Below are 27,686 nucleotides of genomic sequence, written 5' to 3'. Positions count from 1 at the left end.
TGAGCCTTTCTGATTATTCATAACCTTCCTTTCCTAAGAGGATGGGAAAGAACTTGGCCATTTGGAATGAGCCGATAAACGACCACAAAAATAGATCTTCTGGAACATAAGGCCTTCTAAACTGCATCCTCACAAATAATAACAATGATAATAATAAAAGATGACGTGCATGATCCTCTATGTATCTATATTCTAGACATCGGTCTTCATTCTTACAATAACATGGCAATGTCAGTATCATGCTCACCATTTTACAAGTGCAGAAACTAACGTTTACAGAAATTAAATAAACTTCTCCAAATCACAGCTCTATGAAGAAGGATCTGGATGGGATCCAGGTACAAGTCTTTAATTGCAGTCCTGTGTAAAATGAGAACATGCAGTATGCGTAAGGGGCAGGAGCAGCGGAAGCACAGTTTTGGAGTCAGACAACCGAATTTGAATCCCAGCTCCAAATCTCACTAGCTGTGTGACCTCGGATAAGTTACTTAACTTCTCTGAATCTCCGTTTCCGTAATGCTAAAATAGTAATAATAATGCCTGCTACATAGGGTTACTCTAAACATTAAATGAGTACTCTATAAGCATTAATTTACCCCTTCGTACTTCCTCTGTTCTCATAAAGGTTTGCCTGGCCTAATGGTTCCTTTGCGGAGTTATGGGGAACATATATGAAGAAGGATGAAAGATAGTATTATTAACTTGAGATGAAACCATGCTCTGCTTGGAAAATTACGCCAAAAACAAACTCATTTGTCAAGTTGCTAGTTTAACAGACAGTTCCTGACATGCCGTCACCCTTGAAGACAGCCGAGTCCTCTGTGCTGACACAGGGCTGACCCTGCTAGTCACACTGCTGTCCCCTAGGCTTCCCTCCCATAAACCAACGTCACAGAATTGTTGCACTGGAGCGATGTGTTCAGGTTTTTGCATAATTCTTCCAAACACTTGTTGAAAATATTTCTAACACTGGAAATGTTTTCAACTCTTGTTAACGTTAGCAATGACACCATCAAAGCAACTTCAACAACAAAAATTTACCATGAAGAGCCGGAGACATTTCACAACAATACTGCTCGACGCTAATGCATATCTTCTTGAAGTGTATGTATAAATTAAGCGCTTCCGCTACCCTGTTTTCCTGCTACGAAAGTGCCAGAGACATAGGAAGTCAAGTTAATCTCTAACATGTCATTTATTTTCAACTAAATTAAATACGTATTGTTTTGAAAGGAAACCCAATAACGTTGTTCGAAGTTGTGAGGGAGCAGCTTTATGGCAATGAAGAATTAATTGTCACATTATTCAGTAAAGTCCAAACATTTAAACGCCTTCAATAGCACAATGGACAAAATAAATTGGAAAGACATGAAGCGGGGGTGAAACCCAGTTTCACTGGAGTTGGTGTTTGCATTACCAGCGGGTGTGCCTGTGGACACGTGCATATGGAATCACAAACAGCAAGTGGGCAAAAGGGGAACCAGCTGACTTCCTGTTAGTCCCCCGTGAAGCCTTCATCAACCTGAATTCCTCTTTGATTTTAAGGGGTCTGTCCTCCGAGAGCATTGGACAAGCGTAATATGCGTATACCCCAAAAGGGGAAGATTTATAAAGTTTTCTGTTATTAGTCACTTTGGAAAACTTAATAAGAGTTCTCTCATAACTTAATACTGTGGGAGCAATTGATTTAACTCCAAATGTATTAATTTCTTGATTTTAACTTTCCTTAACTAGAGCTCTCAATGATGCTGTCAATATTTTGAGTGTTTGATAGAGATTAGATAACATATTCTATCATTTTGGTATGCCTTAACTGTGTGGTTAAAGTACTGGTGAACACTCATTAGTTTATCAGAAATCTGATATTTTAGGGTTATTTAAACCCTGTACAACACTATAATACTTTGGACTTCTTTTTGGCAGAATAGATTCTAGAACTCAGATCTTTCAATCTTGGTAAGGCTGTTTTTTTTTTTTGTTTGTTTTTTTTAGCTAAGCTTTTATATTTCTCAAATATTTAGTCCCCGACTGCGAATTTAGGTCTAGCCACCCCCATAGAGAATCATGCAACCTCTTTGAACCATCTAAGAGTAATCTATTGTAAATCACATCTCAGAATTCTATAGCCCATCAAAGTCATAGTTAAGTAAACAAATCTAATCCATTCTCAATAAATCACTTACATAAGGGATGTTCAATGAATTTATGTTTATTTCTTTAAGGAAAAATCATAAAAAGCAAATAACAGTAGGTTCTCAAAACACTGTATGTTCCTCCATAACAATTACCCCTGGCCATTGTATCATCATTCTGACAGCTGTAATTTTCCAGAAGATACACTTGTCCGTATTTGGAGTAGCTCACAGGATTTCAGTTGATTGTTTGTGACATTTTGTCTAGGCCAGAAGGGCAATGTCTACCACAGAAAATTCATTTGGAGGAGCAAGGCAATATTTCATACCTCAAAGGCCAAAGGAATCAAATGATTTCAAAAGCTATATTGCCTTATGTGCCTTCAATGAAAAAAAGTGTCAATTTTTTAAAAGGCTGGACAAGCTAAATAATCATAAACCAATCATTCTTTGGATAGAACTTCAATCGTTTTGCTTTCCTCCAGGACATCATTAAACAGCATTGTGTGATTTCTATTCCCTGACACTTTGAAGTCACAAGTACAGAGGCTTACAAGGAAATAAAATGAGAATTAGCTCCACTTAAATTACCATTGGCACTTCTGGCCCTTCCATTGGTGCTCTTGGGGCTCGACAGCAGAAATGTCAGGAAGAGTTATATCCTTTGTCAACAGGGACGAAATAAGAGAGGGCATGAAAATGTGTCCCAATTAAATTTAAATGTTAGAGTCTGAACTCTGTCTTTGTGTATCTAGATGTCTACTTAGTGGCATGGAAATTGTATGCAAAGATACCATTACTCTGACTTTAAAACAGATAACTGCTTCATAATTTAGTAATGAAAATAATTCTTTACATTTGGGAGGTGTTTCCCCTTTTCTTAAGTGTTTGCACATACAGCAGTCCCCCTTTATCTGAGATTTCACTTTCCACGGTTTCAGTTATCACAGTCAAGCATGGTTCCGAAATAGGTAAGTCCAGGGCAATAAGGTATTTTGAGAGGAGAGACAGATCACATTCATATAATGTTTATTAAAGTATGTTCATATAATTATTCCATTTTGTTATTGTTGTTGTTAATCTCTTGCTGTGCCTAATTTATAAATTAAACTTTATCACAGATATGTATGTATAGGAAAAACATGGTGCTGTACATACAGACTTTGGTACTATCTGTGGTTTCCAGGCATCCACTGGGGGTACTGGAATACATCCCCCATGGATAAGGTGGGCAGGGTGCTACTGTATATACCGTATACAGCAAGGTTATATAGAAGTATAATTTAGGGGAAATCGAGAGTTAGGGAAATACTTATCAATGCATGCCTTACTGTTTGATAATTTAATCAGCCTGGGCAACATAGCAAGACCCCATCTTCAAAAAAAAAAAAAAAAATTAGCCGCGTGTGGTGGTGTGTGTCAATAGTCCCAGCTACTTGGGGGATTGAGCCAGGAGGATAGCTCGAGTCCAGGAGCTGGGGTAACAGGAAGCTGTGATCACACCACTGCACTCCAGCCTGGGCAACAGAGCAAGATGGAGACGACGACGACAAAGAAGGAGGAGGAGGAGGAGAAAGAGACGGAGAAGAAGTAGTGAAGGCTCTGGCACTCAATCCCAGTCTCTACTGCTGCCAGTGAACAGTTTGTATGTTTAACAGTTTCTCATCCTACCCTGCTATTGCTGCACATTCAAGAAAAGTGCCGCCGCACATACATACCACAGTTTTCTTCATCACTGTCATCGTCACAATCAGCCTGGCCATCACATCGTCTGGAAGCCAGAACACACCGTCCGGAGCGGCACTTGAAGTGACTGGGTGAACATTCTGTTAAAGACAATATGAGTCTCAACAGACAGAAAACCCAGAAACATCAGCTAATTTATCTATGTAAACGAGGAACGCTGTCGAGCAGCTTTTGCTGAAGATAAGGATGGTCTTCGTCAAAGCCAAGTTTACTTGGCTTTCTTCTGTCTGCTGATGCACATCTTTCTCTTTCATTCTTGGCATCATCCCCCCCGATCAGCAGTGTAGTGTCTGTGCGCTTTCCAGCGATTACTTGTCTTTCCAAAGGGACAACCTAACAATTGCCAGAGCCCGAAATGTCTTGTGGCGTCAGTGCTCCTGACCAGCTGCCCTCAGTGTGCCAGAATCATTTCCACGGCCCCATCTTCCCCTGCTGACCCGGGCTCCGATTCCATTTCTCTACCTAATGGTCCCATGCTGCCACGGTCTCCAGATGTTTTGCACTTGAAAGAACCAAGGCTGGAAGTTCACCGTTACCTTCAAGACCCCTACATAAAATTAGCATCCAGTATAATGGGCTCTGTGAGTGAGGTGCAGTTAAATTGAGCAACACTTGGAATATTCAACTCATCTCTGAGTTTATTTATTTTTATGTCTTTAAAGATTTATTTTTAAAATGACGACAGTGTCTCACAGATGGGCCCAGACCTTCAGTGTCATCAGGTCCACAGACTCATTCACCTGTGCAGCCTGATTGGCAACTAAATAGATAACAAACACACAAATAAACACAAACAAATGGAGAGACTTCAAAAGGCAACTGACACGTTCATCCATGTTAGATACCCCGGTAATTAATCAATTTAAAAATTAACCTTCCACATATTCATCAGGCATCAGGCAGGTTTGATTGTCTGAATTTTCCTCCGGAAACTGATTGCAGTCTGTGTCTTCAGGCCACTGCAGGCCCACGATCCCAAGAACAGACTCGCAGCGTTCTTTGGAGTGCTCACACAGCGCTCTAGGAGAGCGAGAAAGACAGAAGGTTAGAAGCAGAAACATGTCTGAGATGAACATTAGCAATGTGTGGGGGGCTTTAATTCTGCCTGCACGTGGGTCTGTGTGCGTGCATGGCCTGTGTATTCCGAGTGTGTGGATACGAATACACGGAGAAGCACATGTGCATGGTAAGTATTAATGAATAATAGCTCTACCGAGAGGATACATTCCAGCAACATACTTTCACCAAGGGAAACTTTATTGCACAAATAGAAAGAGAGATGTTTCCAGGACACAGACTCCTTCTCCACTCTGCCTTTCTAAGTCTCTCTTCTGTCTTTGAAGCAGACACATTTTCCAACCTTTCCTTCCAAGCAGGGAGGTCCCCAGCATCACTTTGAACAGTTTTCCCAGAGGGTCGCGGAGTCTGTACGACACCCTCATCTTCAGAGGTCTCCCCTCTGCAGAGCAGCATCCGAGTGTCTCATGCGCCACCCAGCTTACGTGGGGCGTGGCCTCCCCTACTTCACCGTCAGCCAGTATTATTGCAAAGCTTGGGACTTCTCACAAACCCACGTCTGCCGAGCACAAGTGGGTTAAAATGAAGTTCGTCTGTTGTTTTAAAGAAAAGACAGACTAAGCACTGGAACTATGAACTTTCACGTGAGCTCTCTCACTTGTGGCCAGAATATTTTTAAATCGAGCTATCAGCATACCTCACAAAAGATTTCTTTACTTCCTACGGGAAAAAAAACATGGTTTTGCCTCAATATATTACTAAGAAATTAGTTACACAATAAAAGAACAAAAAAGTGGACATAACCAAAGTTTGTTCCTAGGCCAATTTTGTATTTGCTTTCAAATACATTCTTACTTCTCAAAGGTTTCAAACTTGAAACTGTAAGTTAATGTCAATCAAGTTCTCATTTTTAAGATCAAATGGGACAGATCTTCTAGAAAGGCCAGCTCCAGTCTTACCTGAAGCTGGTAGAGGAAGGTTAGCAATCAAAAGCTCTGTTTAGGTTTAAATCTGGACAAAGCAAAGTATAACTCAACGCTAGTTCAGCCTGGGAATTTGGAGCGAAGATGAAGCCATGGTATTCCCATAGTGGGTTTGAAAAAATGGGAAGTTCAGTAGTGTTCATTAACTGGTGAACTAACTAGTTTTGTTAGTTGTAAAAATGTATATAACTCAATTGTGGCTGCTATTTTAAATCAGCCACACAATAGCTTATTTATATAGAAGACCATATAGTGCCTGACTCTACCGCTTCCTATTTTTTCTGTAAAATGGAAATAATAACACTATGCAGCAAAACAACTGCAGTGAACACTGTTCTCATAAACTGTGCAGTGCCCACCTGCAGGTAACAGCCCTGGCAATATGCACCTCGCTCAAAGGTTATTTTGAGCATTTCACAGTATAACAAACCTCAAGCATTTGGCACGTTGTAAGGTCTCCATAATGTTAGATTTTTTCAGACTCAAAACTTGAAAGTTAAATGTTAAGATTAATAAACAGACTATGCAAAAGCAGCTATGCATTGCTTTATAAACTAATTTAGCATATTATTCATGCATAAAGTAAAACAACTTCTTATAAACAAACATCAAAATATAAAATTCATAGTGATGTCCACTGAAAATGAAAGATGTATGGGTAAACCTAAGAAAAAGAACTAAAGTATCTCTTAATAAAAGAAGTTCACCAAAATGTTGACTGAGTAGTATTTCGGGATGATTCTCATCTTAGGCATTTTAATCTGAAACTTAAGCCCTGAAATTATACATTATATCTGGATATAAATTTACATTTATAGTAGAAATTGCTGCATTAGGGAAATTGTTATATACATATAAAACAGTCAAATATAAGAATTTAAGTACTATTAAAAGAAATTATTTGTTATCATTGACCTTATTTAGCAAAAGTAGAATAAGATTTAGAAATAACTGTTTAACGTAAAATGGGTGGATGTTTTATGAAGACACTTTAAAAATTACTTAACAGAAATTTTCAGAATTATTTTTACACAAGCCAATATTAAGTTTTATCTGCATAATGCTGGTTCAGTTCACCAAGTCATTTTGAAATTTTATTGTTTCCTGTCCTGACTCTATAGAATCCCTTACTTTGTCATCTGTTGGCTACTCAGCATGTAATTTATCATTTTCCTTTCTGTCCACTATATTGATATTATTGCTTTTTCTTAAAGCTCTAAGTGACTTCTGATCCCAACATATGGTGTCTGTAGTTACTGCTGACATTTAGACCATCTGTGCACTCAGCCCTTGAGCGAAAACAGCACTGAAGAGAGTAGCGACCCACTTCTGTGACTGTGATCTTATACATGCAAACTCCCTGACTACAGCTCCTAACACATGGCATAGGAAAGAGCCAAAATTGCCACTGAGTAATTGTGTTCCTGTTCTATCATCATAGCTAGTGTTTGTTCAGGGCTTACAATCAACTGGAAGTGCTATACATTTATACACATCATTTGACCTCACAACAACACAGCCCAACAACCATGACTATCCTTATTTTATAGGTAAAGCAATAAAGGCTGAGAGAGACTCAGGAATTTGTCTAAGGCTACCCAGCCACTAGAGAAGAGCCAAGACGTGAACTCAAACACGGACTGCAGAACAATACTCTTGACCCTAAGACATCAATCAAATCCAAATTTCAAGCTGCGCTCTTGAAATATCATGCCTTATTTCAGCCAAACGGGCAGAGAAATGTCAGCACTGTCCGTGCCTGTCCAGCCTGTGAGGCTGTGTTCTGTCTCCCTGTGTGAGATCTCTAACTTTTGAGTGTGATCACAATGCAGCATTTTAAACACATCAGTGTTGCCAAGAAAGGGGCAGATACACCTCTTTTTCTGCAACTCATGTTTTTTAAAAATGCTTCCTAATCCACCAAAAGGAAATATATATGATTTTATTTGATTAAAACACATAAACTATGATCAAAGGCAGTTGATATCTCCTTTGTTTGGCACTTAAGTAATCTGAATCAAATGTTCATTTTACAACTTCTACTCTCTTTACCTTTCGAGTATATCAGCTATTAAATACAGAGCTCCTTAGCAAAATTTACTTTGCCCAAACTCAATTAAGTCTTCACTCCTTTTGTTCTCTCTGAGGCAAAATGAGGATGCTTGGGGGAGACCCCAACCTATTACCTGCAAGGGGGGATACGTTGGCCTGTGTTCACATCACACTTTGGTACCAAAACGGTGCAAGCGAAGAACATGAGGTATTTGTAACAGTTGGTCTGAACAAGTGCAGGGAAAAGTGAGGACTCCCAGCTGACGGAGGCTTCCTTTTGAGTCCTGTGTCCAAGGTGGTTTGGATAACTTGTATAGTTGTAGGGCAAGTTCATGCACAGTTCCAGTGTAATTGGTTCACACTGACCTAATAGAAAACACATACAAATATATATTTTTAAAAATTTCACATGTAAAAACCACTTGTTTAAACTTTATAAACTTGAAGTCTATTTTACTCTCTTTAGGATAGCTAAGACTAGAATGCCAATAGTATGTAACTTTTTCTTTAGTGTATTTAAAAAAAAAAAATATATTGGCCAGTGAAGTGCCATAGCAAACTAAGATTCATTTCTGTCTACGTAGCTGTGAGCACAATGCCCAACACATGCTCTAGAAAGTCCTTTCTCATTTTTCCCCTTAGCTCAACTTATCTGAAAATGACTATCTTTCATCATTCCTTTTATTCACTTAAATTTCATCTTCTTTTTCTGATCTATTCAATATGTCTAAAATAGCGTGGCCCTATCATCTTCACTGCCATTAGAAAATATGAGTTTGTTTAAATAGGCAGGTAACTTCTGCCTGTGTTTTCTTGTTGATCAATGGGTTTAAATATAAAGCTACAGGATTTCAAGGCAAGAGGAGGCTGAGATCTGTTGAATACTTCTTGCCAATGAGATAAAATCCGAGCTCCTTAGCTGGAATTCAAGGCTATTTCACATTTTAACCACGGCCTAATTTTCCAGCCTCATTGCCTACGCCTATTCCATCAACAGTATCTCTGCTGCCATGAATTCTGTTGCCTTGTGACACCAGATATGTTAAGAATTGCATGTCTTTGTGCACACTGTTTGCTCCTGGTCTTACCTCCTTTTCTTAACATGCCTGTCATCATTCCCCCAAATGCGGCCACGATCCCAGCTGCCAGGTGCACACAGCACACCTGCCTTGGCCTGGAGGACTCAGCACAACTACCTCTTCCAGAAAACCTTTCTGGCAACCACTCGTCCCAGTACTGCTCCCAGAATGAGTCTCTTCTGGTCACTGTAGCACCTTAGGCACACTCCTGCCACGCGCTCATTGCACTCTGACGTATCCTGTATTTACTTACTTGCTTCCCCCACACAATTCTGAGATTTTGGGGAATCAACACTTTATCTCTTGATCTCAAAGTCTGCCCCTAGCACAGTGCCAGGATAAAGGGAGGGAAAGAGGGAGAAAAATGTGGCAGGAACTGTCTCCCCTAAGGCACTGCAAAGGTAAAAATAATGAAAATATAGCCCTTGCCACTGAGGAACTCCACGGTCTCTATAGGTAAAAGGACACAAGAGTTTGTCACGGACTGAATGTTTGTGGTCCCCTCCCCCAATTCACATGTTGAAACCCCAACCCCCAATATGATGGTATTTGGAGGCTGGGGCTTTGCGAGGTAATTAACTATAGATGAGGTCTGGATGAGGGCGGGGCCCCCAGGATGGGACCAGAGAGACTAAAGCTCTTGCTCTCTCTGTCGTGCAAGGCCACCGCTAGAGGGCGCTGTCTGCAAACCGGGAAGCAGACTATCACCAGCACCTTCATCATGGACTTCCACCTTCAGAACCGTGAGAAATAAATGTCTGTTGCTTAAACCATCCAGTCTATGGTATTTCGTTGTCACCGCCTGAACTGACTAAGACAGCAGTATGGAACAACATGCTAGGAGCCTGAAGGGACAACAGAGCAAGAGTGACTCTTGCCAAGGACAGCGAGTGTCTTAGTAAAATTAGCCCAGCCAGACCAAAGACTCCACGCCTTATTAAGAGTAATTATTCAACTGAAATTTAATTATTTGGCTAAGAAGTGGTATCCATGCACGTAGATTAGCAATAAGGACTTGCGTGAGATATTAAAACAGCCCTGGGACTATTTCTTAATTTAAAGAATCTGAGGGCTTCACAGATAGTATATTTACAAGGAGCCTGATGCTGGCCAGGTAAAAAAATATTACGAACAAAATGTAAGATGGCTCTCAGTTTCCCACGGAAGACGCAACGCTGTAAAGTTGGAATAATCTTGAGGATGCGTCAGGGTGGAGAGAAGAGTTGGGGTTGGTTCAGTTTATCATTTCTTTTGCCCTGTGAAGGAGAAATGTTACAGACTAAATGTGTCCCCCAAATTCATATGTGGAAATCCTAGCTCCCACCATGGTGGAATTAGGAAGTGGGAACTTTGGGAGGTATTTGGGTCATGAGGGGGCCCTGCATGAATGAGGTGAGTGCCCTTAGAAAAGGAAGCCCAGAGAGCTCTTTTGCCTCTTTCCAGCAGGTGAGGACACAGTGAGAAGTCATCCATCTGCAGCCCAGAACCTGACCATGCTGGCACCCTGATCTTGGACTTCCAGCCTCCAGGACTGCAAGAAGTAAATGTCTGTGGTTTATCAGCCACCCACTCTGTGGCAATTTGTTATAGCAGCCTAAGACAAGCGGTAACATTTAAATGTTTTGCTCTAAGATTACAAAAAATGCATGTTCCTCATAACAATAAAAACAATTCAAAGATGCGTAAAGTTCATCATTTCCCTGTTCCCCTTTCTCTCACCTTCCCTCAAAGTCAAAGACAGCTTTGAATCCTTCCATGACTTTCTCCTGGCTCATATTTAGACAGACAAGCATTGACACGCTTAGAGGTTTGTGTTTGCTTTTTGCCAAAGTAGAATTATACTATTATACTGTTCCTATGACTCTTCAACTTGCTTTTGTTGCTTAATTATGTCAGTAAATGCAGTTCTAACTCTACGCTTTGTCCCCTAATTTCTTTAATATGCTTACAATTTTATAAAAATGGAATCACTTATACGGATTTTTGATGCAGTCTTTTTTTGCCTTGTGTAATACCTGCTTTTCCTTTCTCCCTCTTCATTTACCACCTTATCAAGGTTTAACTTTGTATCGGTGTGTTCCATTTATATGATTAATAGAACATAGCACATGGATGATTTTTTCTCTTTTGATATATGGAGAATGCATCGCTTTTGATTTGGGATAAGATATAACTTTTAAGTGTTCCAGAGCCAAAGAAGATGAAAAGATTAAGTAATGATCATATATTATTCTGGAGCTCTTTATTGAATGCAGTAAGGTTGATCACATCTTGTGTTTTATTTCTTAATAAGGCATTCTCCGCAGAGTGCTAAGCAAGATAAACTCTTGAGATAGCTGTCAACCCCAAATCCGATGTATCAATAAACTTTTTTATCTTAAGCATTAAGCTCGCTCATGGTCCTGATTTGCAATAGCCACTAGGGGGCATTCGCATCACAAATATGTAAGGACGTTTCAATGCCACAGAACGGTGTTTCCAGGGTGAGTTTGCTGCATGCTCGGCACAACGTCCTGAACACAGATGAAATTGAATAAACACCTGTCAAAAATAATCTTGATAGAGTCTCAATGATATTCCCCCTTTCCAAGTCTGAAACAAGACTTGCCCAATTCAGCCTAAAGATGAGGTCGTTCGATAAATGACGTTACATCCTTGTCACGAGGCAACACTCGGAAGTCACTAGAAATCATGTATTAAACGATGGTTGTTTTCATGAAAAATGTAACTCTTGTACATCCAGCAGCAGATATAATATTCAAAGATTCATCTTTGCCTCAAACTTTGAATTTGTCGGTAACATTATTGTTTTTAATGGCTTGATGAGTTACCATAAGATGAACACCCTATAACTACCACCCAGGTCAAGAAATGGAATGTTGACGGACACCCCAGAAACTCCTCCATATGCCCTGTCTTATGTCAGCCTTCTCCTTTGCCCCCATGGTTTTATAGTTATCACTTCTTTGCTCTTCTTTATATGTTTATTTCCTAAGTGTGCACCGCCCCACACACTGCAGTTTAGGCTTGCTCATTTCTTGAAACTTGTCTTGCCTTTAAGTCTCTTAGAATCTCTGGGTTCCCCTTCTATCCATTTGTTTTTCTTTATGATTTAACTATTGAAGGACCTAGAGATTTGACCTGTGGAGCGCACCAGAGTTTGGATTTGGCTGGTGAGGTGCAGCACGCTCCCATCCTGTTTCCTGGACCTGGCCAGCTGAATCCAGAGCCCTGATTAGGCTCTATCCCTTCGGCAAGACCGGGGGTGGCTGTGGTGTTCGTTCACCGGACGCCACATCACAGCTGCCTCCGCTCTCGTCGTGGTGTCGGCCGCTGCAGGCGCTCCATGCGCTGACCCATTAATCCACGGTGTCAGCAAATGGTGACATTCTAATTCAATCATTTATCTTTCATTTATTACTGAAAATGCTTTTATAAGGAGTTCATTCTCCTCCTCTACCATCTGTTCGCAAGGACCGAAGTCCTTAACCATCACGCTGTTCGGCTTCCCCACCACACCCCTTATGCTGTTTGTTTCCTCCAACTAGAGCTTGCAAAGAGAGGGCAGGGGATTGATGGACCAGTGGGAAATTCTTCAGGAAGCGACCCTGTTCGTTCCTTCCTTGGTGTTGAATAAATGCCTCATCAGGTAGAGGGGAAAAATGCATGAGTAAATGCACAGAAATAAAGGTTGACCTAACCCTGTTGGGAGACTTCAGAGAGGGCCTGGGGCGTGACAGCCACACCTGGCTTCACGTGGCCGCGGCCAGCGTGGGCACAGGGAGGCGTGACAGACATGCCCGGGAGTTGCTCTCGCGGCCAGCCCCCACCCCCCCCCAGCTGTCTGGATGCTCAGTACAAGGGGGAACTGATGGGTTCGTCCCTCCGCACCTGAGTGAGGGGAAACGCCTTTCCTGCTCCTGTTCCCTAAGGCAAGGACGGATCTGTATTTTGCTTCCCAGCAGGGCACAAAGATGTCACAGAGACCGGGATATGACTGGATGTGGTAACACAGGCTACTAGGCTGTTCCTTGGAAAAACTATGTATTATCATAGATATGGTGTTTAGGCTTTTTAAAAAAATTTTGGGTACTTCTGGGAATCTGAAATAAGCCATGGACCTTCTCCACTGAAAACTACACGTAGGAATATGGAGACTTTCCCACATTTGATTTTAGAGGTGTCACGTACCTCTGCAGCCTGGTCACGAACAGGCCACGAGAGAAAGAATTCTCAGCCTTGGCCACACACTGCAGTCACCTGGGGAATTTAAAAACACTGATGCCTGGGTCTTCAGGGACTATTAGAAAGTTACATGATATTTTAAGGCATTGCAAGAACCAGTGTCTTTAACGACTATAAACCCAGCAACTCCAGCGGGAAGCTGGCTCCGCCCGACAGAATAGCCACATTCTCCAAACCCACATTCCCCACTGGGATCGAGCCAGAGTAAGAGAGTGCTGTTCAGCTGCACCCCTATGCTAAGCAATAATAATCCCTGACAGTGGCAAACCCCTTCCAATGATTACTCGCCTTTCCAAGTGTGTGAAGAGTTTTCTGAAAGGAGATGCTACTTGCTCATCTTTACAGAGAACCAAACACACGCACACCTGAAGTTCTTTGCAAAAACAGGAGTAAAAACCTTGACTTTCCACTGGAAGCTAGGCACATACGTTGTTTTTGATAACACAGAAGGAATGAGGAACCGGTGCCTAGCCCGGTGCCTGGGCTCAGAAGAGAGCACGTTCAAATATCTTCTGACGTATGGAAAGAACCAGCAAGAATATATACAATGAATGGGGAAGCTGGCGAGACAGTGAGACTCCAGGGGAAACCGAACATATTTAAAGAACATAGAGAGAAAAGCAATGTAGTATATATGAGTGGGAAGATGACAATATGTTCTTCCACACTGAAAAATTGTCTCTAGGAAGCTGGGAGTGTGTCTCCCGCCTGTGCTTACCCGAGCGCGGGAATACTGAGCACACACTGGAAATATTAGTCGACACTATGAGCCGGAGCGAAGCAGTTGCCCTTCCTACAACTTCTTTTTTTGACAGGTGACAATATATTTTTAAATTTTAAATTCTGAAATATTTTAACTATCGAGAAAATAGGATTGCACACACCCAGTTATTCCTTACCCAGATTTGACACTGGCTCACACGGCCCTTTCTGGTTTTTTGAGTCTAACAGTAAGTGCCAGTCCATGTCAAACAACTCTCAACACTTTAATAACAAACACATGTCTTTGAGACGACACTGTTATTGTTCAAAATCATTCAACCCATGGAGAAAGTGAAGTAAAGAAATAGTTCTGAAAAAGTTCCGCAGTGGATTAAGAGATGAGCAAAATAAAACAATGGGAAAAATGTCCCCAGAATATATAGCTGTACATTTGTATATATACGAATATTCGTATATTAGAAAGAGAGAAAGAGAAATATCTATACACTTAAATCATTTTAAAGGGAGCAAAATGGCAGTTTGAGTGTGTCTTTTTTGTGGCCAGACCAGGACCTCCTGTTCTTTCATATGGGAAATGGGCTTTGTGTTTTTAGCCATGCAGACCCATCAGTCTGGGTTTTTAATTGGCTGCCTGTCCAGACCCTCTCCCCCGCCCCAGACTCCCTACCAGTTAAAGAGGCGCTCCTGTAAGCTCTATACCACCCAGAAAAGTCTCCAGGTAAAACCAGCACCTGAAACTTCAGCAGATTGAAGGATCTGAGCTGTCAGCCTCCCAGCTTCCCGTGGCCTCAGCTGAGAGGATGTGTGCTAAGGAGTGATACTGCCTGACCTGCTTCTAAAGTTCCAGCCCCAAGCTGAAGGTGGGACGAAAGTTCATTAGAAAAGGTGAAAGAGCCAGGCGTGGTGGCATGCACCTGTAGGCCCAGCTGGGATGAGGTGAGAGGATCAGTTGAGCCCAGGAGTTGGAGGCTGCAGTGAGCTGTGATCGAGCCACTGCTCTCCAAGCCTGGGTGACAGAGAGAACACTACCTCTAAAAAAAAAAAAGTTTAAAAAATGTAAAAAAAGTAAGCATAATATGAAAGCAGAGCCCAGGAGTAAGAAATCGTTACTAGAAATCAGTCATCGGGGATTTTCTGACTCATTTAAAATTCCCTCTGGGGGTCTAGACAGTGTTCTTTCACTTCTGCCCGTTCTGTTCCCGCAAATAATTCCTCCTCCTGAAAGCCGAGTTACAGCCACCTGCTTACACCATTTGGGGCTGTTACATTGTCACCAAAACTCATCAGAGTTCCTGGAAAGGTGAGAATAAATGTTATTAAAAGAACAGAGCGCCAAAGGTTTTATGGGGCTATTTCAATGAACTTCATAGTTGCTTCTTGGATAAAGTTTCCGTTTTTGGAGCTGTGCTTTAAAGAGGAAGACAGATAGCATCTGCCTGCAGATGGAGCCAAGAAAATAATATATGGGAGCTTATGTGGAGTTGAACGCAATGGTAATGATATCAAGCAATGTGGATTTATAGCCCATTCACGATGACACATTTGTTTCTGATTTAAGTTAATTAAGACCATTTTGTTTCTTCTCTGCTACCACATGCAACCTTTAAAAAAGAAAAAGAAGACAGGGTATGCTTTTTTGGAGGGATTCCAGACTTCAGCACTGTCATGTCAACGGGGACGGAAAGTACCGAACGCATGTCCCGACACGGTGATTGCATTTGTCAGCTGCTGTACTTACTGCAGTTATTCAGACCGTTGCGCGGGTCGCAGAGGGAGCTACCCCCACACGAATCAAGGCAGGAACTGTGGAGGCATCTTTGGTCTCCTTCATGACATGGGGTCTGACCTGCAGAGGGAAGAAAAGGAAAGACGATGGCTTTCATCATCTGCCAATTCCTTACACTGAGATCTAAGAGATAAGAGTGTCTGGTGGAGCTGCGGAATGACACAACTTTAATTTCCTTTCAGTTTCTCCAAAAATATCAAACACGTGTTGGAGAGGGACTTTCTGGATTCCTTTTCCCGGCAACTAAATACAATCCAGGTATTCTGAAGGAGGAATGAAGGAACGAGAGACAAACTACACTGAGAAACAGGTGGCTGTTGCTTTTAATGGAAAAAATAGTGCTTGCTTTTTACATGGGCACCTACAATTACAAAATAAAATTCAAGTGATTTGAGGGGGTGAGAGCAATATAAGGGTCTCGGAATTCTGGATATTAAATTAATATTTAATCAAGTTTAATTTAATTCAATTCATCTTCCCCCAACTGTAGTCTTCCCTCGAGGGAAAACGCTTTCCTTAATAATAAAGAGGCATCGACACCCATACAATAGGGAGACTTCATCATAACACAAGTCTTACGCAGCTGTTATTCACATTTTCCATATATCCTTGGAAAGTACCATTGGCCTGGCTGTGATGACTCGAGAACCAGGTTTCTTGTTTCCAAGTGAATGACAACAGTAACATCAGCCTTTGCCCTAATGGCTTTTCCTTAAGGTATGTAGAGAGGAAACTGCTTTTCCCATTGATTTTCTGCTCATTTGTAGATTAAATGGATAAGGTAATAAACTACTGCCCTTTCTCTTTCTCTCACCCATTGTGCTCAATTACTTTCAGACATGTCATCTGAAATCTAGACAATCTTACAAGGCACTTTTAAATATAAATAACAGTATGTGTGTGTCTATAATCTTTCTTACCTATAATTCTAAGATAATGTTTATAAGACTGGAATCTTTCTCCTCTGGAGTACCACTAATGTGCAGCACAATATATCACAGCCTTGCAGAAAAGATATGTCCTTCTTCTTCTTCTTTTTTTAATGTCAGCAGGGTCAAACTTTTTCTCAAAGCAAACCTAGGCGATTCCCGTGAGTTCAGGCTCTTGAGGAAATTTTCTTGACATCACACATTCATTATTTCAGCAAATATTAAGTGTCTGCATGTGACAAGTTTATGTGGCCAGCCGGGCACGGAGCACCAAGAGATGAATGGGCGGGATACTCTGACGGGGGGCGGGGGGGGGTCATTATGAACAAAACCTTGCGATGCTGCGTGACCACTGCCTTCCGGAGGATGCACTGCAAGAGCAGTAGAAGCTGGCTAGGCCGGGACAGGGCAGCTTCTCAAAGGACTTTTCCAGGCAGAGGGGCTCAGTTGTGGTAAGAAGGAAGGGTGGGTTTTCCCAGGCAGAAAAGCAGCACATGCAAAGGCCTAGAATCGGAACGTGCACAGCTCAAAGTCACTGGAGCTTGGACCGCTGAGAAGGAGGATGGGAGGGAAACCAGAGAGGCAGGCAGGGACGGAGCCTGCAGGGTTCCAAAGGCCTAAATCTGCAACGAGGCCTGACGTCTCGGGAGAATCGGACCCTGCTTCCGCCCCCCAGCCCTGTCTAGAGCAAGACTTCCATCCACGATGGCAATTAGGTACCATGTAGTGTCACTCTCGGCTCTCTCATCACAATGGCCTTCTCTCAGTTCCCTAAACATACATGCCTTGCTCCTTCCCACCTCCAGGCTTAGGCCAAGCGGCACCCTGCGTCAGAAATGCTCTACAAGCCCCGCTCTTCTCCTAACTCTACTCACCCTTCAGATCTGAGCTCCAGTATCTCTTCCCCAGCGAAGCTTGGCCTGAGGCCCTTTACCAGGGCGTGCACCCCATATGTGGCACCAGAGCACCCCTTATCCCCGTCACAGCCTATGAACACATCACGGTTAGATACCGCCTTGCATCATGGTCTGCAGCTCGCCTGTCTGCCCTGGAGCCTGCAGGCCGCATCAGCCGATGTCTTTGCCACTGAACTCCCAGCGGGTGACCACGTATTAGCCCTATCATGTACATTTTTAAGTTGCATTTATTAAAGTAAACAATACAAAGATACTAAAATTTTCCTTTTTGTCCATTTTATCATATGACCTTCTTATATCTCTCAGATGTAAGGAAACAATCTACTAATCCTGCCATTTCATAGTGAAGAATTCAAAATTATTTCAGAGTTGAATTATATAGAAAGAAAAAACCAATTTGATCCATAGAGAGGCGCTTGGTTGACATGCACACTATAACTCATGCTCAATAAGGGATTTCCTTCTGAATTTCAAAATTGATAAAACAAAGCACTCTTTATATGTTATTTTTACATAATAAGTCTTTGATTTAAAAACTCTCTCTTTTGGTCTTAGATGCTTTTCCATTAAAATTATTCCAATGATCAGTATTCATTATTAGCCCGGCACAGTGGCTCATACCTAAAATCCTAGCACTTTGGGAGGCCAAGGTGGAAGGACTGCTTGATGCTAGAAGTTTGAGACTAGCCTGGGCAACACAGCAAGACCCTATCTCTACAAAATATTATTTAAAAAAATCAGGCAGGTGTGATGACTTGTGCCTGTGGTCCCAGCTACTGGGGAGGCTGAGGCAGGAGGATCACTTGAGCCCAGGAGTTTGAGGCTGCAGTGAGCTATGATGGAGCCACTGCACTCCAGCCTGGGTGACAGTGAAACCCTGTCTCTTAAAAAGAACATCCATTATGACAAAACTAATTTATCTATAGGTGACCAGTCTCATTAGCTGATTGTGAATATACACAACCCAAGAGATGCCTTAATGGTCATGTGATAATAGCTAAAATTTATTGAGTTTTCAGCATGTGCCAACCTTGTGAAGCAGTTATCGTAATTCTGGGTTATAGATGCAGAAGCTGAGACATAGAGGGGTTGAGCACGTTGCTGAACGTCACCAGACAGCAAGTGACAGAGCCAAGCCCGACCCCAGGCAGCAGGGCTGCAGCAACCACACCCCTAACAACCAGCTGTGCCTGTGTAACATCAACAGATGTGACCTAAGTCTAGGGATGTCCTCGCCAGGCCCACATGGAGCGGCTTCCGCACAAACCGTAATGGAAAACAACCGGCGTAGAACTTCCTTTTCTGACCGAAGAGGCACACTTAAAAACCAACTTATTGGATTTACTTTTTCTTTTTGAAACTCACACACAGATAGCAGACTCCTTTTAAAGCCTCTTGAAGTATTAATCTACTGCTTGGTCATGTGAGGCATTAACTGCTCCTCTAAACGTGGTTTTTAGGGAAGCGTTACATCTAATTTCGGAAGCCAATTCCTCCTAACTGGAGTCCCATATCGCTGCACACTCAGCTTTCCTCTTTACTGCAGCCGTCTCCATACAACAGTTTCCCGAATGCGACCTGCAGTCGAGGTGTTCCACCTCCTCCCTTCACCCCAAGGGGCGGTTTCTCAGCATAGGTCGCTTGAGAATTGTATTTACCGAAAGAAAGGGTTTCCCAGCTAAGTGGGGCCAGGAGGACCGACGTGTCAGGCAATCTGGAATTATTCATGTGGGGGGCCTACTAAAGCACTGGGCAACTTCAAACATTTTGCTGTATTTCCAAGGAAAGGTCCACCATTATAAAGGAACATTCCAGAAGCAGCAGGCCACACTCACTGTCACTGCAGTTCTCCTCGTCACTCCCGTCCTTACAGTCCTCGTCTCCGTCACACTGGAAGGTGCTGGGGATACACTGTCCACTCCTGCATTCCACCAGGCCCTGGCTGTGACAGGCTAGGAAAGGCCAGAATGACAGTCACTCTACGAACTCCCCTTCCAGTCCGCACGTCACACAAACAAAACCTGCTTACCAGCCACCACCGAGAAATACAGTGTTCTGCACACACAAACGGATGTATCATTATTTTTTTTTCAATTCTAAACATTTTTGTAATGGAGAGTTTTCTTTCTAGGACTCTCCCCGCCTCATTAAATAGCACTTACTAAAAATTAATTTTTTGGAGAACTGCATGGTTGTTTTTAACGAGGACAGTAGTGATATCACTAATAAAAACTACAATTCACAAAGTGCTTATTATAGGGCGAGAGCTGTGCTAGGTGCACTGTGTTTACAGCCTCAGATCCTCATAAAAATCTTGCAAAGTAGATAGTATCATCCTCATTCTAACGTTGAGCAAACTGAAGTTGAGGGAGTTTACTGGCTGTCTAAAAATCACATGGCTGTTAAGAGCCAGGGGCAGCAGGTGGAGGCAAGCTTTTCTCAGTCCAAGCCCAGATATTTCATTCTATATCTGTCTGACCTAATGAGCCAACATATATACACATATGGCAAAGAGCTCACGTAGCACCTAATATACAATAAACACTTTATTTCAAAACTTGTTTGTAACATCTGATATTTAAAAAGGATGGTCTAGTATCCATTCTGATTCCTATGGGTTGTCTAAACTCTATGCCTATTGTCTTTCAGAGCATTAGAAACCCAGGTATCATGTGACCTCAGGCTTCCCTGAGTCACTCTCAACCTTAAGACCCCCTGTGCTGGAATCCAGGCTCAGCACCAGCGGGTCATACTTGACTGTCATGTCCTCGCTTCCCCAAGATCCACGAGGATGCAGTCCACTCTTCCACCGTGTCCACTCAGCAAGGACTCAGGTGATATTTCATCGCAAACTCAATTCAGAGAATTGGAAAGCTAGTCATTGTATTTGTATGACTTTTTATATGGCTTTTCTTATGTCAAAGAACTACTATGTAATCCACATATTTCTGTTGGCCTCAAATTATAAGCCAATTCAATATTCAATCTCATAAAATCAACTTTTTTTTTTTACTACTGGACAGCAAAAGATGAAATAAAAAGTTTAATGAGTTCAAATGTGCATAAAATACATTACATTAACTCTTTCAGGTCAATTGTGCTCTCTTTTAACACCTTATTGCTTCTGTTCAATCATTTTTGTTATTCCCTATTAGACATACTGTATTTTCTAGCGGGAAAAGAAAAGAGTTAGTAGCCATACTTGTTGTTAATTTGGTAACATAAAACCTACCTGAAGATCTCCATTCACCCAGAAACACAACCCGCTATAAAATTGTAATCACCATCACACACTTCCTTCGTAGCTGTATGAACATTACGGGCTGTCTCCTCCCCGGCAGTTCTCTGCACGTTCTCCCACAGATGGTCCCTGAGAACATACTTGGGGGCTCCTACAGGGAAGCTTAGCTCCCTATATATTTATTTCCAGAAGAAAGGCCCCCAGCCTCTGGAAAGAGTATCACCTTTGACGAAGTTACGGAAGCACGAAGGAGACACATGGAGCAATGAGAGAGAAAACAGACACCCTCGTGGCCAGATCAGCCACATTAAGCCTGGCGTTCTGGGGTGAGAGGCGCAGAGGGCAGACACACTGCGTGTTATTGTCATCACACCACCCAATTAGGCTAGAACCAAAGTATAAGCATCTTTCCCTGGGAAAGCTGTTTAGATAGGGAATCCTACATGCGGTCCTCAACCCTAACAAGATAAGCAGAATGAAACCCTCAGGGCACTCACAGCAGTTGGCCTCGTCGGACTTATCCGCGCAGTCGTGGTCACCGTCACAGACCCACTCCATGGCGATGCAGCGCCCATCCCCGCAGCGGTGCTCCTTCGCAGGGTCGCAATCTGGAGACGACACACGACTCATGAGGACGCAGAGAGCCAGCGTGACAAACCTGTAGGACAGCGCGGCCCCTAGTCCCGTCCAAGGGTCAGTTCCAATTGTTCCAATACCTCCAATGACGTTTCTACGCTGGGTCTGGCACAATTAAAGTGCCACCTTCTGTTCACATGACAAAGTGCAAAAACAAACACACAAAATAACAAAAACGCCACTTCCCACCCCAGTGTGTGCCCCACTGAGCACCCTCACCGTGGGGTGGGACATGTCTGATTTCCAGGTGAATAAACACTGCGCGGCTGTCCCGACCCCAGAGTATGTTCTTATTGTTGTTTTCTTCCGTTTTCTTCCGTCTTTGTTTTCTCTCCTCATGAAACATCTGTGATTTCTACACTGACTCAAACGTAACTGAGATTTGTGCTTCACAACGTACGTGGCTGATCCGATGCATCTGCGACAGCTCTTTTGTGTTTCTAAGAATCGTAACTTACCTCTCTCTGGCAGATCGGGAAGGGCAGCATCTCCTTCTATCATCTCTCCCGACGCCGAGCTTAAGTTTTTTACGGAGCTACCTTAATATATACCTCATACTGGAAAGAACTGCTGGGTGGGCAATGCTAAACACTTATGTCATTTTCATGACTTCTTTCAGCCTGGATGTAAACACTGTCCCAATTTATACGTTCTTGGCCGGGCGCGGTGGCTCACGCCTGTAATCCTAGCACTCTGGGAGGCCGAGGTGGGCGGATCGTTTGAGCTCAGGAGTTCGAGACCAGCCTGAGCAAGAGTGAGACCCCATCTCTACTAAAAATAGAAAGAAATTATATGGACAGCTAAAAATATATATAGAAAAAATTAGCCGGGCATGGTGGTGCATGCCTGTAGTCCCAGCTACTCGGGAGGCTGAGACAGGAGGATTGCTTGAGCTCAGGAGTTTGAGGTTGCTGTGAGCTAGGCTGAAGCCACGGCACTCACTCTAGCCTGGGCAACAGAGTGAGACTCTGTCTCAAAAAAAAAAAAAAAAAAAAAGAAAAAAAAAAAAAAGAAACCAACTTATACGTTCTTGGGGTGGGGGGAAGATGCTTCCTCTCACAGAGGACAGAAGCCATGGAACGCTTTGCCGTGGGAGATGGGATGCTCTAAACAGCAGCAGCTCCTTAAGAGATGTGTGTGGACTCATGAATAACTGATTCAGTGATGAGAAACTACCCAGTCCATTAAGAGTGCCATTGTCACAGACTCGCTCCTCGGGAGACCACGGATCTTAAAGGATATTTTGGATCCATAAAGTGAAGAATGTGGAAGACCCAGTACGGAGAAAAGAAGAAAAGCACAAGCAGCGTGACGCTCGGACAAGAACCAGAGGAGCCAGCCATGTTCAGCCTACTAGAAAGAGGGAGCCGGGGAGAGGGGAGTCTAAGCGCAGGTGGTGATTACTGGCATGGGATGAAGACAACAGCCATCCTGACACTCAAGCTCCATGATCTCCCACTACCTTTAGAGGAATCGTGCTGACCGGGAAGACCACTGCTTTCCACACACCAGGTGTCCCCTGGTTCTCTCCACCAACCAAGCTACACTCACTCCTCCTTCCCAAACCCCCCCGCCCCGACCATTTTCCCAGCTATCTCATTGGGAAAGGGAAGAGTTGGAGTAGATGGTCGCTAAGGCCACTTGCAACTATAGATTCTATCATTTATACACTTGCAATTCCCTCTCATCTTTTGTCTCAAGACTAGTTAATCCCAGAAGAGAACTCTCATCTGAACATAAATTAGTATAGCCATTATGGAAAACAGTAGAGCAGTTCCTCAAAAAACTAAAAATAGAACTACTAGATGATCCAGCAATCCCACCGCTCAGTGTATATATCTGAAAGAAAGGAAATAGATATTGAAGAGAGATCTGTACTCCCATGCACTATTCACAACAGCCAATGTGGAATCAGCCTGAATGCCCACCACCAGATGAACGGATAAAGAAAATGTGGAATGCTATTTACTATTCAGCCATCAAAAAGAACAAAATCCCATCATTTGCAGCAATGTGGGCTGAGCCAGGAGGACGTTATGTTAAGTGAAATCAACCAGGCATAGAAAGAGAAATACCTCATGTACTCACTCACATGCAGCAGCTAGAAAAGTTGATCTCATAGAATAGAGAGAGAACAGTGGGTACTGGGGGCTGGGAAGGGGCAGGCGGAGGGGAGGAGAGAGGGACGGGTTGGTTAATGGATACAAAATCAGAGCTAAATAGGACGAATGCGTTCTAGTGTTCTGTAGCACTGGAGAGTGATTGTAGTTAAAAATATTTTATTGTAAATTTTCAAATAGCTAAAAGAGAGGATTTTGAATGTTTCCAACACAAAGAAATGATAAATGGGGTGATAGATATGCTAATTACTCTGATTTGATCATTACAGATTATGTACATATATCTAAACATCACTCTATACCCCGTAAGTGTACAACTATGTGTAAGTTAAAAATAAAATGAAATGAAAATAAACTATTTCCAAAATAAGATAACCCACATCAGTCACCTGTGGAATGGTTTGTACACACGTATGTTTTTCAATATTTTTATAGATGCAGCAAGTGACAGCTAGACAGTGCTCCTAGAAACCGCCACGTTTCCCAGCATGGGGCTATTTCTGACACTCACCACTCCGAGACATTCCTCTCATCATACTCCTGATTCCTTCCAAACATTCTTTTCAATATTGTCTAATACTCAACGCTGACTGACTGCGTTTGTCCAGGGTACGTTCCCATCCCAGCCTGCTCTTGTGTTCATACTGCAAAGTTCCTACGTCACTCAATAATATACGACCTAAAAATTGTAAAGCCAAACACAAAGCTAAAAAGGTAAATAGGCAAAAGGGATTTTGCTGATTTTAATTCACAAGATGGAATGCAGAATTGAACATGGTTCTTCCAAAGGCAGGTTCATTCTTTAAAAGAACATTAGCATCTGTACATAAAACAAATGAATGCATCATCCTAACCCTAGATGTACCTATTGCACAAATAGCCCCTGTAGTGCTTCAGAATCAAATAAAGGAGGGGTCTTTAGTTACACGTAATAAGGGAATGAGGCACAGACATGATATCTGTCTGCAAAGTTCTGCTCAAGACTCAAAATCTAAACATAAGCCGCTGGCTCTAGCCAGAGAAGAAAGAAAAGACTTTGGAGGAGAAAAAAACTATTAACACATTAACGGCTTTAACCATCCTTTCACCCCATTTCTTTAATATTTCCTTAATGTGCCTGATCATGCAAGAAGTCACGCCTTTGCACAGAAGACATGCCTGAGACCAGTGATTGAACAAACTGCTCCCTTCTAAAACATAAGAAACCAACCACTTGGTATTTTAACCTGGCGATCATATTAACGTGCAGGGAAATGCAAGTTCTTGATCATGAATTTCTGTGACTTTCCATTAAAACCATTAGGGGCACGGTGCTACTTACCACAGTTTTGCTCATCGCTTAGGTCCCCACAGTCGTCATATCCGTCACACACGAGGCTGTGGCTAAGGCACTTGCCTGTGTGACAGTGAAACAGATTCTCGCTGCAGTCTGCAAATAGGAGAAGCCACCGATGTGTCATCAGAACAGTACAGAGTGTCACAGTCGCGCTTCATCTAATGAAACCCTGTCATGGAAGGGAAACCATAGTGGTAACCTGGTCCACACCTGTTTGACAGGTGAGGAGGCTGGCACAGACAGTTCCAATGACTTGCTCAAGGTCACCTATCAAGTACTGTGCCACCAGGACCAGGACCTTCTGGCTCCCAAGCCAGATGTTTTAGCACTTGCTGAGCATTTTTCTCTGATTTCCACTTTATGTCGCCTGAAAGCTCCCTCATAGTCAAAGGTAAGAAAAGACATTCTCAATTCATCATATTTATAGTTCCTAATCAAATTCCTGTTCCTACAGAATAAGTAACCTCCATAGGGGGTGAGTGGTTCTTTCCCAAAAATGTTTTCTTTAGAGTGGAAGTGGTAAGCATAAATATGACGGAGACAATAGGTCATTTAGATTATAGAGTTATTTCCTTTCATATAAATTTTCCTGCTTAAGTTAATTGAATGTTTCATCACATGATCCTCAAATAAACACGTACTGTCCTAAGGTTATGGTGGCAAGATGCGAGTAAATGAGGTGATCTCAGGAAGCTTATAGTTTAATGTTGAAATAAACAATATGCAGGGACACAGTTTCTCGATTTTAATAAGATAAGGTGTTATGCTTGGGCACAGCAGAACTCCTATCCTGGTTCTGCCATCCACTAGCTGTGGGACTTCTGTGTGTTCATCCAACTCTAGGAGTCTGTGAACTGATCTATGAAATTGCAGCAAAATCAGCCACTTAATAGGGTTTGAGAGAAGAATTTAATAAAATAATGTGTACAAGATGCCAAGACAATTCCACGGAAAAGAATGCTCTTTTCAGCAAATGGTGTTGGGACGATTAGATATTAAATATGCACAAAACGAACTCTCACCTTCACCACAAATCATACACAAAACTTAACTCAGAATGGGTCATAGAGTTAAATGTAAGTGTGAAAATTATGAAGCTTCTAGATGTAAATAGAGGGAAAAAAATCTTTGTGACCTCTGAAAAGAATGCTTAGATATGACACCAAAAGCACAAGTAATAAAAGAAAAAAATAAATGAGCTTCATGCAAATTAAAAATATTTGTGATTCAAAAGATATTAAGAAAATGAAAAGACAAGGCGCATACTGAAAAAAATATTTGCAAATCATATGTATCATAAAAAACTTATACTAGAAAATATATAGAAACTTTTACACTCAATAATAAAACACCAAACCACTCAATTACAAATGAACAAAAGAATTATTGATAAATAAAAAGTCTTTGCAAAACACAAATGACTCATCAGCACATGAAAAGGTGTTCAACATGATTAATCATTAAGGAAATGCAAATTAAAACCACAAGAAAATACTATTACACATCCCCTAAAATAGCTATAATTAAAAAGATGGATAATACCAAGTTTTGGCAAGGATCCTGGGAAACTGAAACTCTTATGTGTCTCTGGTGAGAATATAAAATAGTTTGTAAAACACTTTGGAAAACAGTTTAGCAGCTTCTTATGAAGGTAACTAGGACCTTACCATACAATTAATTAATGAATTCCACTCTCAGGGATCCACCGAAGAGAAATTAAGCATGTATCAACTCAAAGATTTGTATATGGATGTTCACAGCAGCATTATTCAAAATAGCCAAAAACTGGAAAAACTCTAAACACTCACCAACTGGTAAATGAAACAAAATGTAATATAGCCATACAATGGAATACTATCCAGTAATTAAAACGATTCAACTACTGATATATATGACAGTATTGACAAATCTCAAAAATGTTAACTGAAAAAACCCAGACACAAAGACTACATATTATATGACTCATTTATGAAAGTCCAGAAAAAGCAGGTTCATAGAGACAGAAATCAGAGCGGTGGTTACTGGAGGCTGGAGAGTTGTGATTGGAGACTGATTACAAATGGGTGGGAGGGAAATTCTGGGGAAAATGCAAAAGTTCAAGAACTAGATTGTGGTGATGGTTGCACAACTCTATAAAGTTGCTAAAAATCAATAGGTGAAATTTATGGTATATACATTATACCTTAATAAAGCTGTGAAAATGTTCAAAATCAATATATGTCAAGAGACTTGCATTTAATAGAAACTTGATGTCTTAAATGTGTTATCTTTTATCCCTTAAAGTAAATTAAGTGTAAAAATTAGGCTGCTTACAGTGGAGAAGGATTATTGAAGATGGACGGAATTTCAGCAGGGTGGGTGTAATGAAGAGTTCAGCGTGTTTCATGTAGAGGAAATAGTAAGAACAAGGGAAAGAGGTGAAAAATGGGGGCACATTTGAAGGTCCGTCTACTTTGGTTGATGAGGACCAGAAATCCAGTGGTCAATAGTCCAGTCTCCTGCCTTCCAGCTGATTGTGTCTCCTCGAGCAGAAGCCTGTGTCTCACACAGCTGGCGGTGGACACCGCTTTAGTGTAAACATCCCACACCTGGTGACCATTCATTATCAAAAGTCTTTGGCACTGATCAGTTAAACTGTTAGCCACATCAAAATATTACACTTACGTATACATGAACCATAAATTTCTATTTCAGGAAAGCAATCTTCTAAAAAAAATCATCTTAAAAACTTAGAATCACATCAT

The 27,686-nt window shown here is 41.9% G+C and overlaps 1 protein-coding gene across 4 annotated transcripts in view; it reads right to left on the bottom strand.

Moving 5' to 3' along the window:
- CORIN (corin, serine peptidase) overlaps positions 1 to 27,686 on the bottom strand; it is a 198,119-nt gene that overhangs the window by 43,457 nt on the left and 126,976 nt on the right. For all 4 annotated transcript variants that reach the window (XR_011231390.1, XR_011231388.1, XR_011231389.1 and 1 more), the window contains exons 7-13: positions 24,928 to 25,035; positions 21,348 to 21,458; positions 19,445 to 19,561; positions 15,716 to 15,823; positions 8,065 to 8,296; positions 4,753 to 4,898; positions 3,851 to 3,958 (exon numbers count right to left, since the gene is read on the bottom strand). Coding sequence is in view for 1 of the 4 variants with exons in the window: in XM_069457572.1 (XP_069313673.1) it covers positions 3,851 to 3,958; positions 4,753 to 4,898; positions 8,065 to 8,296; positions 15,716 to 15,823; positions 19,445 to 19,561; positions 21,348 to 21,458; positions 24,928 to 25,035 (930 nt within the window). In the remaining 3 variants the exon portion in view is untranslated. The remainder of the gene's footprint in view (positions 1 to 3,850; positions 3,959 to 4,752; positions 4,899 to 8,064; positions 8,297 to 15,715; positions 15,824 to 19,444; positions 19,562 to 21,347; positions 21,459 to 24,927; positions 25,036 to 27,686) is intronic.

Source organism: Eulemur rufifrons, chromosome 24, assembly GCF_041146395.1.
Source record: "Eulemur rufifrons isolate Redbay chromosome 24, OSU_ERuf_1, whole genome shotgun sequence".
Taxonomy (NCBI): Eukaryota; Metazoa; Chordata; class Mammalia; order Primates; family Lemuridae; genus Eulemur; species Eulemur rufifrons.
Note: the sequence above shows the minus strand (reverse complement) of the source record. Positions and strands in the feature narration are given on the sequence as shown.